The following is an 18979-nucleotide window of genomic DNA, read 5'->3' on the forward strand; positions in this document are numbered from 1 at the left end:
GTGGTCTGTTGTCATGGTATGTGGTCTGTTGTCGTGTCCTGTGGTCTGTCGTCTATTGGCATGGCGTGTGGTCTGTTGTCATGGTCTGTAGTCTGTTGGCATGGCCTATTGTCTGTTGTCATTGCCTCTTGTCTGTTGTCATGTCCTGTGGTCTGTTGTCATGTCCTGTGGTCTGTGGTCTGTTGTCATGGCCTATGGTCTGCTGTCATGGCCTGTGGTCTGTTGTCGTGGCCTGTGGTCTGTTGTTATGGCCTGTGACCTGTGTTCTCTTGTCATGGCCTGTTGCCATGTTCTGTGGTCTGTTGTCATGGTATGTGGTTTGTTTTTATATCCTGTGGCGTGTGGTATGTGGTCTATTGTCATGGCCTGTGGTCTGTGGTCTATTGGCATGGTGTGTGGTCTGTCATCATGGTCTATGGTCTGTTGTCATAGCCTGTGGTCTGTTGTCACGGCCTGTGGCATGTGGTCTGTTGTCAAGGACTGTGGTCTGTTGTCACGGCATGTGGCCTGTTGTCATGGGCTGTGGTCTGATGTCATGGCCTGTGGTCTGTTGTCATGACCTGAGGTCTGTTGTCATGTCCTGTGGTCTGTGGTCCGTGGTCTGTTGTCATGGCCTGTGGCCTGTGCTCTGTTGTCATGGCCTGTGGCCTGTGCTCTGTTGTCATGGCCTGTTGTCTGTTGTAATGGCTAGTGGTCTGTTGTCATGGCCTGTAGCCGGCGGTCTATTTTTGTGGCCTGTGGTCTGATGTCATGGCCTGTGGTCTGTTGTCTATTGTCATGACCTGAGGTCTGTTGTCATGTCCTGTGGTCTGTGGTCTGTTGTCATGGCATGTGGTCTGTTGTCGTGGCCTGTGGTCAATTGTTATGGCCTGTGACCTGTGTTCTGTTGTCATGGTCTGTTGTCATGGTCTGTGATCTGTTGTCATGGTATGTGGTCTGTTGTCGTGTCCTGTGGTCTGTCGTCTATTGGCATGGCGTGTGGTCTGTTGTCATGGTCTGTAGTCTGTTGGCATGGCCTATTGTCTGTTGTCATGGTCTGTGGTCTATTTTCATGGCTTGTGGTCTGAGATCTGTTGTCACAGCCTGTGGTCTGTGGTTTGTTGTCATGGCTTGTGGCCTGTGGTCAGTTGGCATGGCCTGTGGTCTGTTGAAATGGCCTTGTAGTCTGTTGTCATGGCCTGTTGTCAATGGCCTGTGGTTTGTTGTCATGGCCTGTGGCCTGTGGTCTGTTGTCATGGTCTGTGGTCTGTTTTCATGGCTTGTAGTCAGTTGTCATTTCCTGTGGCCTGTGGTCTGTTGTCATGGTCTGTGGATTGTTGTCACGGCCTGTTGTCATGGCCTGTGGTTTGTTGTCATGGCCTGTGGCCTGTGGTCTGTTGTCATGGTCTGTGGTCTGTTTTCATGGCTTGTAGTCAGTTGTCATTTCCTGTGGCCTGTGGTCTGTTGTCATGGTCTGTGGATTGTTGTCACGGCCTGTTGTCACGGCCTGTGGTCTGTGGACTGTGCAGGAGCATAGTTTATCTGTAACTTGTTAACCTGTGTTCGTTATAGGTGCCTGGATTATTACAGGTGGCACCCATGCAGGTGTGATGAAGCATGTAGGCCGGGCGGTGAGGGAATACGTCCTCAGGAGTGGCTCTATGGAGGGGCAAATCGTGGCCATTGGAGTGGCGACCTGGGGAGCCATACACAACAGGAGACCCCTGGCACACCTTGAGGTAAGGACTGGAGAAAGAGTTATTTTGTATAAGACAAGGATGTGGCCCTGAGATAATTATGAACTGGAGAGAGTGAGAGAGAGCTCTTTTTATGATGGTCGCCTTCTCCCTGTCATGGATGCCATGCCATGGTTGCCCTTAGTTTGAAGATGTAATCCAGAGACAGGTGTTTCCTCCATGTCTTTAGCTATCATACTCTAATTCAACTGATTTAAAAACTTGATCCTCCAGAAAGTGGAGAGCAACACTTATGCAGCTCCACTACACATTTAAAGAAAGCCGGGATCGACAAGATTACCAACACAGACTGACGAGCTCAAATAGACAGAAGCCTTCTGTATGGCAGACCAATCCGAACTCTTCTCTTGGCATGTCCTGCACACTCATAATCTCAGCCAATCATGTCTAGTGGGAAATACCACAGTGTGACATCACAGCAGCAATATTTGTGACCTGTTTCCAGAAGAAAAGGGCAACCAGTGAAGAACAAACACCATTGCAAATCCACCCATATTTATTTTTATTTATTTTTCCTTTTGTACTCAAACTATTTGTTCATAATATGACATTTGTAATGTCTTTATTATTTTGTAACTTTTGTGAATGTAATGTTTACTGTTAATTTTTTATTGTTTATTTCATTTTTGTCTATTATCTACTTCACTTTCTTTGGTAATGTTAACATATGTTTCCCATGCCAAAAAAGCCCTTAAATTGAATTGAAATTGAATTGAGTTATACAGCTGAGATATGAGTTGACGAGAGAGCGAGAGAGTTGTAGAGATGCTCCCAAATCACTCTCTACCCTTCCTTTAGGTTCTTACCCTTCGATGGTTAGAGCCACGCAGACAAACCTCTACTGTACTCTCCAGGGGCTGTTCTACCCTTAACCCTTCCTAACCCAAACCTCTACTGTACTCTCCAGGGGCTGTTCTACCCTTAACCCTTCCTAACCCAAACCTCTACTGTACTCTCCAGGGGCTGTTCTACCCTTAACCCTCCCTAACCCAAACCTCTACTGTACTCTCCAGGGGCTGTTCTACCCTGAACCCTCCCTAACCCAAACCCTCTACTGTACTCTCCAGGGGCTGTTCTACCCTTAACCCTCCCTAACCCCAAACCTCTACTGTACTCTCCAGGGGCTGTTCTACCCTTAAACCCTCCCTAACCCAAACCTCTACTGTACTCTCCAGGGGCTGTTCTACCCTTAACCCTCCCTAACCCAAACCCCAAACCTCTGCTGTACTCTCCAGGGGCTGTTCTACCCTTAACCCCCCTAACCTCAAACCTCTACTGTACACTCCAGGGGCTGTTCTACCCTTAACCCTCCCTAACCCAAACCTCTACTGTACTCTCCAGGGGCTGTTCTACCCTTAACCCTCCCTAACCCAAACCGCAAACCCTCTACTATACTCTCCAAGGGCTGTTCTACCCTTAACCCTCCCTAACCCAAACCTCTACTGTACTCTCCAGGGCCGGTTCCCAGCCCATTATTCTCTGGACATGCAGTCTCAGGGTCACCTCTCCTGTCTGGACAACAACCACTCCCACTTCCTGCTGGTGGATGATGGAACACACGGATGCTACGGAGTCGAGATAGAACTACGCTCCCGACTAGAGAGACTAATCTCCCAGCAGCCTCTGGGAAACAGAGGTACGACTAGAGGGGCTCTGATTGTGATCGATATCTCTCTCTTTCTCTCTCTAATCTTTCTGTGCTTGTGTCCTTGAGAATCACAGCAACCGTTTGTCAGTAATTCACAGTGCTGTCTGCTGTCAGTCCCCCGTCTGTGTCTGTGTTTGTGTGACTCTGTCTATCAAATCAAATCAAATCAAAATTTACACATACCATTGAAATGCTTTACTTACAAGCCCTTAACCAACAATACAGTTGAAGAAACAGAGTTAAGCCGAGTACCTCTGTCTGTCTGTCTGTCTGTCTGTCTGTCTGTCTGTCTGTCTGTCTGTCTGTCTGTCTCTGTCTGTCTGTCTGTCTCTGTCTGTCTGTCTGTCTGTCTCTGTCTGTCTGTCTGTCTGTCTCTCTCTCTCTGTCTGTCTGTCTGTCTGTCTGTCTGTCTGTCTCTCTCTGTCTGTCTGTCTGTCTGTCTCTCTCTGTCTGTCTGTCTGTCTGTCTGTCTGTCTGTCTGTCTGTCTGTCTGTCTGTCTGTCTGTCTGTCTCTCTGTCTGTCTGTCCGTCTGTCTGTCTCTCTGTCTGTCCGTCCGTCTGTCTGTCTCTCTCTCTCTGTCTGTCTGTCTGTCTCTCTCTGTCTGTCTCTGTCTGCCTGTCTGTCTGTCTGTCTGTCTGTCTGTCTGTCTGTCTGTCTCTCTGTCTGTCTGTCCGTCCGTCTGTCTGTCTCTCTCTCTCTGTCTGTCTGTCTGTCTGTCTGTCTGTCTGTCTGTCTGTCTGTCTGTCTGTCTGTCTGTCTGTCTGTCTGTCTCTCTCTGTCTGTCTCTCTCTGTCTGTCTGTCTGTCTGTCTGTCTGTCTGTCTGTCTGTCTGTCTGTCTGTCTGTCTCCTCCAGAGAGTGGAGTGAGGATCCCAGTAGTGTGTGTGGTGCTGAATGGGGGACCAGGCACTCTCAGTGTGAGTATCATCAGTCTGTGATACTGAATGGGGGACCAGGCACTCTCAGTGTGAGTATCATGTGTGTGGTGCTGAATGGGGGACCAGGCACTCTCAGTGTGAGTATCATCAGTCTGTGATACTGAATGGGGGACCAGGCACTCTCAGTGTGAGTATCATGTGTGTGGTGCTGAATGGGGGACCAGGCACCCTCAGTGTGAGTATCATGTGTGTGGTGCTGAATGGGGGACCAGGCACTCTCAGTGTGAGTATCATCAGTCTGTGATACTGAATGGGGGACCAGGCACCCTCAGTGTGAGTATCATGTGTGTGGTGCTGAATGGGGGACCAGGCACTCTCAGTGTGAGTATCATGTGTGTGGTGCTGAATGGGGGACCAGGCACTCTCAGTGTGAGTATCATGTGTGTGGTGCTGAATGGGGGACCAGGTCAGTAGTTGAATCATTCCTTTAGTTTCTTCAGCGTATTCTTCTGACTGGATGGCCTTGTGCACTGTGACCTTAGACCCCTGACCTCTCTTCTCACGCATCACCCCACCTCAGACCATCTACGGTGCCATGCTGAACAGGACTCCCTGTGTCATCCTGGAAGGGTCAGGGAGACTTGCGGACGTCCTCGCCCATGTGGCTGGTCTCCCCGTTACCAAGGTTACCCTGTCTGTCATCCACCAGCTAATGAAACGGTTCTTCGGTCCGGAGTATGACTCCTTCACAGAGCTCAAGATCATAGAATGGACCAAGAAGGTAACACATAGCCTTGTTAAACCAGCCGGTCATTCTGGTTTCACACGGTCAGTAAATACATGGAGCTTTCTTAAAGTGAATACTTGATACTGTAGCTGAGTTTAATTCCTTTCTTCCAGATTCAGGACATCATCAGGATGCCTCAGCTACTGACAGTGTTCCGTATGAGTGAAGACAACCACGGTGATGTTGATGTGGCCATTCTTCAGGCGCTGCTGAAAGGTAAAACCCAGGCCTTGTGGCTTCTCAGAATAACAGGCTCTTCTGCTGAGTCACGGAGAAACATTACTAATGCTGAGTACCACAGAATAACAGGCTCTTCTGCTGAGTCACAGAGAAACATTACTAATGCTGAGTACCACAGAATAACAGGCTCTTCTGCTGAGTCACGGAGTAACATTACTAATGCTGAGTACCACAGAATAACAGGCTCTTCTGCTGAGTCACAGAGAAACATTACTAATGCTGAGTACCACAGAATAACAGGCTCTTCTGCTGAGTCACAGAGAAACATTACTAATGCTGAGTACCACAGAATAACAGGCTCTTCTGCTGAGTCACAGAGTAACATTACTAATGCTGAGTACCACAGAATAACAGGCTCTTCTGCTGAGTCACAGAGTAACATTACTAATGCTGAGTACCACAGAATAACAGGCTCTTCTGCTGAGTCACAGAGAAACATTACTAATGCTGAGTACCACAGAATAACAGGCTCTTCTGCTGAGTCACAGAGAAACATTACTAATGCTGAGTACCACAGAATAACAGGCTCTTCTGCTGAGTCACAGAGAAACATTACTAATGCTGAGTACCACAGAATAACAGGCTCTTCTGCTGAGTCACAGAGAAACATTACTAATGCTGAGTACCACAGAATAACAGGCTCTTCTGCTGAGTCACAGAGAAACATTACTAATGCTGAGTACCACAGAATAACAGGCTCTTCTGCTGAGTCACAGAGAAACATTACTAATGCTGAGTACCACAGAATAACAGGCTCTTCTGCTGAGTCACGGAGTAACATTACTAATGCTGAGTACCACAGAATAACAGGCTCTTCTGCTGAGTCACAGAGAAACATTACTAATGCTGAGTACCACAGAATAACAGGCTCTTCTGCTGAGTCACAGAGAAACATTACTAATGCTGAGTACCACAGAATAACAGGCTCTTCTGCTGAGTCACAGAGAAACATTACTAATGCTGAGTACCACAGAATAACAGGCTCTTCTGCTGAGTCACAGAGTAACATTACTAATGCTGAGTACCACAGAATAACAGGCTCTTCTGCTGAGTCACAGAGAAACATTACTAATGCTGAGTACCACAGAATAACAGGCTCTTCTGCTGAGTCACGGAGTAACATTACTAATGCTGAGTACCACAGAATAACAGGCTCTTCTGCTGAGTCACAGAGAAACATTACTAATGCTGAGTACCACAGAATAACAGGCTCTTCTGCTGAGTCACAGAGAAACATTACTAATGCTGAGTACCACAGAATAACAGGCTCTTCTGCTGAGTCACAGAGTAACATTACTAATGCTGAGTACCACAGAATAACAGGCTCTTCTGCTGAGTCACAGAGAAACATTACTAATGCTGAGTACCACAGAATAACAGGCTCTTCTGCTGAGTCACAGAGTAACATTACTAATGCTGAGTACCACAGAATAACAGGCTCTTCTGCTGAGTCACAGAGAAACATTACTAATGCTGAGTACCACAGAATAACAGGCTCTTCTGCTGAGTCACAGAGTAACTAATGCTGAGTACCACAGAATAACAGGCTCTTCTGCTGAGTCACGGAGTAACATTACTAATGCTGAGTACCACAGAATAACAGGCTCTTCTGCTGAGTCACAGAGTAACATTACTAATGCTGAGTACCACAGAATAACAGGCTCTTCTGCTGAGTCACGGAGTAACATTACTAATGCTGAGTACCACAGAATAACAGGCTCTTCTGCTGAGTCACAGAGTAACATTACTAATGCTGAGTACCACAGAATAACAGGCTCTTCTGCTGAGTCACAGAGAATTAACATTAATGCTGAGTACCACAGAATAACAGGCTCTTCTGCTGAGTCACAGAGAAACATTACTAATGCTGAGTACCACAGAATAACAGGCTCTTCTGCTGAGTCACAGAGTAACATTACTAATGCTGAGTACCACAGAATAACAGGCTCTTCTGCTGAGTCACAGAGAAACATTACTAATGCTGAGTACCACAGAATAACAGGCTCTTCTGCTGAGTCACGGAGAAACATTACTAATGCTGAGTACCACAGAATAACAGGCTCTTCTGCTGAGTCACAGAGAAACATTACTAATGCTGAGTACCACAGAATAACAGGCTCTTCTGCTGAGTCACAGAGTAACATTACTAATGCTGAGTACCACAGAATAACAGGCTCTTCTGCTGAGTCACAGAGAAACATTACTAATGCTGAGTACCACAGAATAACAGGCTCTTCTGCTGAGTCACAGAGTAACTAATGCTGAGTACCACAGAATAACAGGCTCTTCTGCTGAGTCACAGAGAAACATTACTAATGCTGAGTACCACAGAATAACAGGCTCTTCTGCTGAGTCACAGAGTAACATTACTAATGCTGAGTACCACAGAATAACAGGCTCTTCTGCTGAGTCACAGAGTAACATTACTAATGCTGAGTACCACAGAATAACAGGCTCTTCTGCTGAGTCACAGAGAAACATTACTAATGCTGAGTACCACAGAATAACAGGCTCTTCTGCTGAGTCACAGAGAAACATTACTAATGCTGAGTACCACAGAATAACAGGCTCTTCTGCTGAGTCACAGAGAAACATTACTAATGCTGAGTACCACAGAATAACAGGCTCTTCTGCTGAGTCACAGAGAAACATTACTAATGCTGAGTACCACAGAATAACAGGCTCTTCTGCTGAGTCACAGAGAAACATTACTAATGCTGAGTACCACAGAATAACAGGCTCTTCTGCTGAGTCACAGAGTAACATTACTAATGCTGAGTACCACAGAATAACAGGCTCTTCTGCTGAGTCACGGAGAAACATTACTAATGCTGAGTACCACAGAATAACAGGCTCTTCTGCTGAGTCACAGAGAAACATTACTAATGCTGAGTACCACAGAATAACAGGCTCTTCTGCTGAGTCACAGAGAAACATTACTAATGCTGAGTACCACAGAATAACAGGCTCTTCTGCTGAGTCACAGAGAAACATTACTAATGCTGAGTACCACAGAATAACAGGCTCTTCTGCTGAGTCACGGAGTAACATTACTAATGCTGAGTACCACAGAATAACAGGCTCTTCTGCTGAGTCACAGAGTAACATTACTAATGCTGAGTACCACAGAATAACAGGCTCTTCTGCTGAGTCACAGAGAAACATTACTAATGCTGAGTACCACAGAATAACAGGCTCTTCTGCTGAGTCACAGAGTAACATTACTAATGCTGAGTACCACAGAATAACAGGCTCTTCTGCTGAGTCACGGAGTAACATTACTAATGCTGAGTACCACAGAATAACAGGCTCTTCTGCTGAGTCACGGAGTAACATTACTAATGCTGAGTACCACAGAATAACAGGCTCTTCTGCTGAGTCACGGAGAAACATTACTAATGCTGAGTACCACAGAATAACAGGCTCTTCTGCTGAGTCACAGAGTAACATTACTAATGCTGAGTACCACAGAATAACAGGCTCTTCTGCTGAGTCACAGAGTAACATTACTAATGCTGAGTACCACAGAATAACAGGCTCTTCTGCTGAGTCACAGAGTAACATTACTAATGCTGAGTACCACAGAATAACAGGCTCTTCTGCTGAGTCACAGAGAAACATTACTAATGCTGAGTACCACAGAATAACAGGCTCTTCTGCTGAGTCACAGAGTAACATTACTAATGCTGAGTACCACAGAATAACAGGCTCTTCTGCTGAGTCACAGAGTAACATTACTAATGCTGAGTACCACAGAATAACAGGCTCTTCTGCTGAGTCACAGATAAACATTACTAATGCTGAGTACCACAGAATAACAGGCTCTTCTGCTGAGTCACAGAGAAACATTACTAATGCTGAGTACCACAGAATAACAGGCTCTTCTGCTGAGTCACAGAGAAACATTACTAATGCTGAGTACCACAGAATAACAGGCTCTTCTGCTGAGTCACAGAGAAACATTACTAATGCTGAGTACCACAGAATAAAAGGCTCTTCTGCTGAGTCACAGAGTAACATTACTAATGCTGAGTACCACAGAATAACAGGCTCTTCTGCTGAGTCACAGAGTAACATTACTAATGCTGAGTACCACAGAATAACAGGCTCTTCTGCTGAGTCACAGAGTAACATTACTAATGCTGAGTACCACAGAATAACAGGCTCTTCTGCTGAGTCACAGAGAAACATTACTAATGCTGAGTACCACAGAATAACAGGCTCTTCTGCTGAGTCACAGAGTAACATTACTAATGCTGAGTACCACAGAATAACAGGCTCTTCTGCTGAGTCACAGAGTAACATTACTAATGCTGAGTACCACAGAATAACAGGCTCTTCTGCTGAGTCACAGATAAACATTACTAATGCTGAGTACCACAGAATAACAGGCTCTTCTGCTGAGTCACAGAGAAACATTACTAATGCTGAGTACCACAGAATAACAGGCTCTTCTGCTGAGTCACAGAGAAACATTACTAATGCTGAGTACCACAGAATAACAGGCTCTTCTGCTGAGTCACAGAGAAACATTACTAATGCTGAGTACCACAGAATAACAGGCTCTTCTGCTGAGTCACAGAGAAACATTACTAATGCTGAGTACCACAGAATAACAGGCTCTTCTGCTGAGTCACGGAGTAACATTACTAATGCTGAGTACCACAGAATAACATGCTCTTCTGCTGAGTCACAGAGAAACATTACTAATGCTGAGTACCACAGAATAACAGGCTCTTCTGCTGAGTCACAGAGAAACATTACTAATGCTGAGTACCACAGAATAACAGGCTCTTCTGCTGAGTCACGGAGTAACATTACTAATGCTGAGTACCACAGAATAACAGGCTCTTCTGCTGAGTCACAGAGAAATGCTGAGTACCACAGAATAACAGGCTCTTCTGCTGAGTCACAGAGAAACATTACTAATGCTGAGTACCACAGAATAACAGGCTCTTCTGCTGAGTCACAGAGTAACATTACTAATGCTGAGTACCACAGAATAACAGGCTCTTCTGCTGAGTCACAGAGAAATGCTGAGTACCACAGAATAACAGGCTCTTCTGCTGAGTCACAGAGAAACATTACTAATGCTGAGTACCACAGAATAACAGGCTCTTCTGCTGAGTCACAGAGTAACATTACTAATGCTGAGTACCACAGAATAACAGGCTCTTCTGCTGAGTCACAGAGAAATGCTGAGTACCACAGAATAACAGGCTCTTCTGCTGAGTCACAGAGAAACATTACTAATGCTGAGTACCACAGAATAACAGGCTCTTCTGCTGAGTCACAGAGTAACATTACTAATGCTGAGTACCACAGAATAACAGGCTCTTCTGCTGAGTCACAGAGAAACATTACTAATGCTGAGTACCACAGAATAACAGGCTCTTCTGCTGAGTCACAGAGAAACATTACTAATGCTGAGTACCACAGAATAACAGGCTCTTCTGCTGAGTCACAGAGTAACATTACTAATGCTGAGTACCACAGAATAACAGGCTCTTCTGCTGAGTCACAGAGTAACATTACTAATGCTGAGTACCACAGAATAACAGGCTCTTCTGCTGAGTCACGGAGTAACATTACTAATGCTGAGTACCACAGAATAACAGGCTCTTCTGCTGAGTCACAGAGAAATGCTGAGTACCACAGAATAACAGGCTCTTCTGCTGAGTCACAGAGAAACATTACTAATGCTGAGTACCACAGAATAACAGGCTCTTCTGCTGAGTCACAGAGAAACATTACTAATGCTGAGTACCACAGAATAACAGGCTCTTCTGCTGAGTCACAGAGTAACATTACTAATGCTGAGTACCACAGAATAACAGGCTCTTCTGCTGAGTCACAGAGAAACATTACTAATGCTGAGTACCACAGAATAACAGGCTCTTCTGCTGAGTCACAGAGTAACATTACTAATGCTGAGTACCACAGAATAACAGGCTCTTCTGCTGAGTCACAGAGTAACATTACTAATGCTGAGTACCACAGAATAACAGGCTCTTCTGCTGAGTCACAGAGAAACATTACTAATGCTGAGTACCACAGAATAACAGGCTCTTCTGCTGAGTCACAGAGTAACATTACTAATGCTGAGTACCACAGAATAACAGGCTCTTCTGCTGAGTCACAGAGTAACATTACTAATGCTGAGTACCACAGAATAACAGGCTCTTCTGCTGAGTCACAGAGTAACATTACTAATGCTGAGTACCACAGAATAACAGGCTCTTCTGCTGAGTCACAGAGAAACATTACTAATGCTGAGTACCACAGAATAACAGGCTCTTCTGCTGAGTCACAGAGTAACATTACTAATGCTGAGTACCACAGAATAACAGGCTCTTCTGCTGAGTCACAGAGTAACATTACTAATGCTGAGTACCACAGAATAACAGGCTCTTCTGCTGAGTCACAGAGAAACATTACTAATGCTGAGTACCACAGAATAACAGGCTCTTCTGCTGAGTCACAGAGAAACATTACTAATGCTGAGTACCACAGAATAACAGGCTCTTCTGCTGAGTCACAGAGTAACATTACTAATGCTGAGTACCACAGAATAACAGGCTCTTCTGCTGAGTCACAGAGAAACATTACTAATGCTGAGTACCACAGAATAACAGGCTCTTCTGCTGAGTCACAGAGTAACATTACTAATGCTGAGTACCACAGAATAACAGGCTCTTCTGCTGAGTCACAGAGTAACATTACTAATGCTGAGTACCACAGAATAACAGGCTCTTCTGCTGAGTCACAGAGAAACATTACTAATGCTGAGTACCACAGAATAACAGGCTCTTCTGCTGAGTCACGGAGTAACATTACTAATGCTGAGTACCACAGAATAACAGGCTCTTCTGCTGAGTCACAGAGAAACTAATGCTGAGTACATTAGCAGCACTTTGTCCGCTTGGTTTCCAGACAGTGTGTTAATGTTCTTGACACTTCCTGAAGTAGATGATTGGGTTTAGGATGTCTCTCAGACTGAGACGTTCTGTAAATAGTCTCATTCGTCGCCATCTAGAAGAATCTGAGTGCCTCATCTGGACATTCTGATGCATCACGGTGTCACATATTACCAGACTAATGCAGGCTGTCTCATATTACGCTCTAAGCATTCGCATTACGGCTAAATTATGCAGAGTAAGTCACTTTCTAAATTCCACATTGGAAGAATGGTTTCCATATCAGTTTTGAACTGCACACGCAACCTGATCAGCACCTGGTTGCCTTGGTTATAAGGTCTAGACATCCGGGAAACACCACAGCCCTAGTTCTAATCCAGGTTTATCTCTCTCTCTTCTCCTCTTCCCCTCCCAGCCAACAGGAGCAGTGAGTCTGTTGGGATGGAGCGCTGGGAGAGACAACTGGAGCTAGCCGTAGCCTGGAACAGAGTGGACATCGCTAAGACTGACATCTTCACTGAGGATAGCCAGTGGAAGGTAGGTTCGGCTAACTGTCAATCAGAGCCGTGTGTAAAAGAGGCTCTGAGGCTCTTCCAAGCCCTTTCGAGAGTTACTGCAATGAGAGAAGGTCATAACTATATAATTGGATACCACGAAAGTGGGGTATAATTTGATCAAAATTTAAAAAAACATTAGATACACAGTTTTTATGCGAGTGAAGTCATACTGTATAAAAACAAAATCACGACAGCTGTGATGGAAACAGGAAGTTTCGGTACAATTGTATAAAAATGTTCATTTGACATGTTGGGATCTTTTTGTGTCAGTAAATTTAATAATGTGAGAAATGGAAATCCTTTATGTGCAAATGTTGATATGATAATATATATAATAATAATATATATATTATATATATCATAATATAATAACCAGCATAGGGAAGTAAAGTCACGCGATGATATGTTGTGTGGACCTCCCACTACGACTCGGGAAACCATACAGTTTATTAGGCTACAGATGAAATAACTGATGAACTTCACAGGGTGGTGATAGAGCACAGTGATGGGCTTGATGAACTTCACAGGGTGGTGATAGTGCACAGTGATGGGCTTGATGAACTTCACAGAGTGGTGATAGTGCACAGTGATGGGCTTGATGAACTTCACAGGGTGGTGATAGTGCACAGTGATGGGCTTGATGAACTTCACAGGGTGGTGATAGTGCACAGTGATGGGCTTGATGAACTTCACAGAGTGGTGATAGTGCACAGTGATGGGCTTGATGAACTTCACAGGGTGGTGATGGTGCACAGTGATGGGCTTGATGAACTTCACAGGGTGGTGATAGTGCACAGTGATGGGCTTGATGAACTTCACAGGGTGGTGATGGTGCACAGTGATGGGCTTGATGAACTTCACAGGGTGGTGATAGTGCACATTGATGGGCTTGATGAACTTCACAGGGTGGTGATAGTGCACAGTGATGGGCTTGATGAACTTCACAGGGTGGTGATAGTGCACAGTGATGGGCTTGATGAACTTCACAGGGTGGTGATGGAGCACAGTGATGGGCTTGATGAACTTCACAGGGTGGTGATAGTGCACAGTGATGGGCTTGATGAACTTCACAGGGTGGTGATGGTGCACAGTGATGGGCTTGATGAACTTCACAGGGTGGTGATAGTGCACAGTGATGGGCTTGATGAACTTCACAGGGTGGTGAAAGAGCACAGTGATGGGCTTGATGAACTTCACAGGGTGGTGATGGTGCATGGTGATGGGCTTGATGAACTTCACAGGGTGGTGAAAGAGCACAGTGATGGGCTTGATGAACTTCACAGGGCGGTGATAGTGCACAGTGATGGGCTTGATGAACTTCACAGGGTGGTGAAAGAGCACAGTGATGGGCTTGATGAACTTCACAGGGCGGTGATAGTGCACAGTGATGGGCTTGATGAACTTCACAGGGTGGTGATGGTGCACAGTGTTGAGCTTGATGAACTTCAAAGGGTGGTGATAGTGCACAGTGATGGGCTTGATGAACTTCACAGGGTGGTGATGGTGCACAGTGATGGGCTTGATGAACTTCACAGGGTGGTGATAGTGCACAGTGATGGGCTTGATGAACTTCACAGGGTGGTGATAGTGCACAGTGATGGGCTTGATGAACTTCACAGGGTGGTGATAGTGCACAGTGATGGGCTTGATGAACTTCACAGGGTGGTGATAGTGCATGGTGATGGGCTTAATGATCCAGTCCTTTCTAATCAATATCAAGGGTCTTATTCTGGTGACATGACAATTGACGCTTGCTGTTTGACAAATACGAATATTCTTATCAATAATCATGTTGTCATGTATACTAGTCTACCAGCAGAGCCTACTTGCATGGTCTACCTGTACAGCCTACCTGCATGGTCTACCTGCATAGTCTACCTGCATAGTCTACCTGCATAGTCTACCTGCATAGTCTACCTGCATAGTCTACCTGCATAGTCTACCTGCATAGTCTACCTGCATAGTCTACCAGCACAGCTTAGCAGCACAGCCTACCTGCACAGCCTACCTGCACAGTCTACCTGCATAGTCTACCAGCACAGTCTACCTGCATAGTCTACCAGCACAGCTTAGCAGCACAGCCTACCTGCACAGTCTACCTGCATAGTCTACCAGCACAGTCTACCTGCATAGTCTACCAGCACAGCTTAGCAGCACAGCCTACCTGCACAGTCTACCTGCATAGTCTACCAGCACAGTCTACCTGCATAGTCTACCAGCACAGCTTAGCAGCACAGCCTACCTGCACAGTCTACCTGCATAGTCTACCAGCACAGTCTACCTGCATAGTCTACCAGCACAGCTTAGCAGCACAGCCTACCTGCACAGTCTACCTGCATAGTCTACCAGCACAGTCTACCTGCATAGTCTACCAGCACAGCTTAGCAGCACAGCCTACCTGCACAGTCTACCTGCATAGTCTACCAGCACAGGCTACCTGCACAGCCTACCTGCATAGTCTACCTGCATAGTCTACCAGCACAGTCTACCTGCATAGTCTACCAGCACAGTCTACCTGCACAGTCTACCTGCATAGTCTACCAGCACAGTCTACCTGCATAGTCTACCAGCACAGCTTAGCAGCACAGCCTACCAGCACAGTCTACCTGCATAGTCTACCAGCACAGTCTACCCGCATAGTCTACCTGCACAGCCTACCTGCACAGTCTACCTGCATAGTCTACCTGCACAGCCTATCTGCACTGCATACCTGCATAGTCGACCTGCATAGTCTACCTGCATAGTCTACCAACATTGTCTACCTGCATAGTCTACCTGCACAGTCTAGCTGCATAGTCTACCTGAATAGTCTACCTGCATAGTCTACCAGCACAGTCTACCTGCATTGTCTACCAGCACAGTCTACCAGCTGTATCTGCCAGCTGTTGGCTAGAGCGTAAGAACTAAAACCAGAGTAGGCACATTTGCTGTTTAATGCAACAGTTTTTGTGACAAAACTATTGGTAGATTTTAAAATGCGATGGAAACTCCTTTAGATTTATATCCGGTACATGAAAAACTTCAGAGGAAAAAAACATTTTGTGTGCACAGACTTTTATCAGCAACATCTCCGTTTGATAGAAACACAGCACATATTTTCTTAATGCGGATTTTACAATATTCACATGGAAATCAGTCGCCAATTGAATGGAAAATCACATCAAATTCATCACATGCATCGAATACAACAGGTGAAATGTTTACTTACAAGCGCTTAACCAGCAATACAGTTTTAAGAAAATACCTAAAAAAGTAAGAGATAAGATTAACAAATAATTAAAGAGCAGCAGTAAATAACAATAGTGGGGCTGTATACAGGGGGTACCGGTACAGAGTCAATGTGGAGGCTATATACAGGGGGTACTGGTACAGAGTCAACGTGGAGGCTATATACAGGGGGTACCGGTACAGAGTCAATGTGGAGGCTGTATACAGGGGGTACCGGTACAGAGTCAATGTGGAGGCTATATACAGGGGTACCGGTACAGAGTCAATGTGGAGGCTATATACAGGGGGTACCGGTACAGAGTCAATGTGGAGGCTGTATACAGGGGGTACCGGTACAGAGTCAATGTGGAGGCTATATACAGGGGGTACCGGTACAGAGTCAATGTGGAGGCTATATACAGGGGGTACCGGTACAGAGTCAATGTGGAGGCTGTATACAGGGGGTACCGGTACAGAGTCAATGTGGAGGCTATATACAGGGGGTACAGAGTCAAAGTGGAGGCTATATACAGGGGGTAGCGGTACCGAGTCAATGTGGAGGCTATATACAGGAGGTACCGGTACAGAGTCAATGTGGAGGCTATATACAGGGGTACTGGTACAGAGTAAATGTGCAGGTGAAATACAGGGGTACCGGTACAGAGTCAATGTGGAGGCTATATACATGGGGTACCGATACAGAGTTAATGTGGAGGCTATATACAGGGGGTACCAGCACAGAGTCAATGGTAATATACAAAATGTAATATTTTAATAGGTAATTCCAAGATTACAGTATTAATATCATGTTGAAGAAATCACTCTTCTCCTGTCCAGTCCAGTGACCTGCATCAGGCCATGTTCTCAGCCCTGCTGGGCCACAAGCCACAATTTGTCCGGCTGCTCCTGGAGAACGGAGTGTGTCTGAGAGAGTTCCTGGGGGACCAGACCACTCTGTGTGACCTCTACACCCAGCTGCCCACTTCCTGCTTCTTCCTACGCCGTCTAGCCAAGCGCATCCAGACCGAGAAGAGTAGACGTAGTCAGACCCTGAGTCCTCGGGGTGCTGCAGGGAGGACCATCTCTCTCAGTCACGTCTCGGATGAGATACGCCACCTACTGGGCAGTTTCACCCAGCCCCTCTACCCCCTGCCTGGCCTGCACTCCACCAGGTACCCAAAGGAGCCCAAGGAGGATGTCGCTGTCACAGTGAGTATCAAACTGTGTCAGACAGCATCGCCATGGTGACAGAAGCAGTGGATCTGGTGTGGGGTCATAATATCGTGGCCAGTTATTTAGCTGCCAGCTAGATATACCTTATAGAGACTATATGTCTATGGTTTCTGTAGCAGCTAGCTATATATACCTTATAGAGACTATATGTCTATGGTTTCTGTAGCAGCTAGCTATATATACCTTATAGAGACTATATATATATATATATATATATATATATATATATATATATATATATATATATATAGAGAGAGAGAGAGACTATATGTGACCTGTTTAGAAAACTAGGCGTATGTCGCAAGTAATGACTTCACAAGAGATCCATTTGAATGTTTTTTAAATTTATATTTTATCAAAATGTGTTTTTTGGCAGAAATGCCTTCTGGAACATATGAACTTTCATGTGCCTTAATATCAAAGTTGTATGCCATCTGTAAATACGAATACATTTGTTAACGAGCCTTATTGGTTAAGCCACAGAAAAAGACAACAACGTTCTCACTAGCCATGATTGGCTGAGATTATGAGTGTGCTGGACATGCCGAGAGAAGTTCGGATTGATCTGCCATACAGAAGGCTTCTGTCTATTTGAGCTAGTCAGTCTGTATTGGTAATCCTGTCAAACGTGGCTTTAAAAAAAATACATTGTGTAGTGGAGCTGTATAAGTGTTGCTCTCCACTTTCTGGAGGATCAAGTTTTTAAATCAGTGGAATTAGATTATGATAGCTGAAGATATGGAGGAAACACCTGTCTCTGGATTACATCTTCAAACTAAGTGCAACCAAGGCATGGCATCCATGACAGGAGACGCGTCCATCATGCATGATGATGTATAAAGGTAAGATCGTCTAGCGTTAGCTAGTTACATTTTCAGATATTACACGTTTATAATTTTGACAAAGTGGTTTCATTTCAAGCTAAATTGTGCTGGTAGCTGGCTGGCTCCCTAGCTAACGTTGTGTATGATGTTATTTTTCGTATCCCAGAACCGGTTGCTTTGCTAGTTAGAGCCTAATGTTAGCTAGCTAACATTGAACCTGGTTGGTTAGTTCTCAGCAGATTCATATAAGATAGTAACGACATGATTTGGCACTATGTTCATTGTTGTTTAACTAGCTAACGTTAACTGGCTGGCTCATTAGCTAACGTTACGTGACGTGTGTGATCTTAAACGTTATTTACATAGTTAGGCTCATTGTTTACCTAGCTAGCTTGCAACATGTTTTAACCTGGGGCGGCAGGGTAGCCTAGTGGTTAGAGCGTTGAACTAGTAACCGGAAGGTTGTAAGTTCGAATCCCCGAGCTGACAAGGTACAAATCTGTCGTTCTGCCCCTGAACAGGCTAGGCCGTCATTGAAAATAAGAATTTGTTCTTAACCTCTTACACTTATGGTGGCGCTATTTCATTTTTGGAAGAAAAACGTTCCCGTTTTAAACAAGATATTTTGTCACAAAAAGATGCTCGACTATGCATATAATTGCTACTGTTCGAAAGAAAACACTCTGACGTGTCCAGAAATACAAATATCTTCTCTGTGCGTGCCCTTTAACGTGAGCTTCAGGCAAAACCAAGATGACTTGGCATCCAGGAAATGACAAGGATTTTTGAGGCTCTGTCTTTCATGATCTCCTTATATGGCTGTGAACGCAAGAGGAATGAGTCTGCCCTTTCTGTCGTTTCCCCAAGGTGTCTGCAGCATTGTGACGTATTTGTAGGCAGATCGTTGGAAGATTGACCATAAGAGACCACATTTACCACGTGTCCGCCCGGT

The 18979-nt window shown here is 45.2% G+C and overlaps 1 protein-coding gene and 1 pseudogene across 1 annotated transcript in view; both read left to right on the forward strand.

The window, feature by feature from the left end:
• LOC135547713 (protein FAM124A-like) overlaps positions 1 to 18979 on the forward strand; it is a 622546-nt pseudogene that overhangs the window by 324669 nt on the left and 278898 nt on the right.
• The window catches only part of trpm2 (transient receptor potential cation channel, subfamily M, member 2), an 83545-nt gene that overhangs the window by 20409 nt on the left and 44157 nt on the right, over positions 1 to 18979 (forward strand). Inside the window, exons 4-10 of the mRNA XM_064976946.1 lie at positions 1552 to 1718; positions 3192 to 3372; positions 4240 to 4301; positions 4843 to 5043; positions 5163 to 5265; positions 12622 to 12743; positions 16808 to 17179. Of these exons, the coding sequence (XP_064833018.1) occupies positions 1552 to 1718; positions 3192 to 3372; positions 4240 to 4301; positions 4843 to 5043; positions 5163 to 5265; positions 12622 to 12743; positions 16808 to 17179 (1208 nt within the window). The remainder of the gene's footprint in view (positions 1 to 1551; positions 1719 to 3191; positions 3373 to 4239; positions 4302 to 4842; positions 5044 to 5162; positions 5266 to 12621; positions 12744 to 16807; positions 17180 to 18979) is intronic.

This window comes from Oncorhynchus masou, chromosome 10 (assembly GCF_036934945.1).
Source record: "Oncorhynchus masou masou isolate Uvic2021 chromosome 10, UVic_Omas_1.1, whole genome shotgun sequence".
NCBI lineage: Eukaryota > Metazoa > Chordata > Actinopteri > Salmoniformes > Salmonidae > Oncorhynchus > Oncorhynchus masou.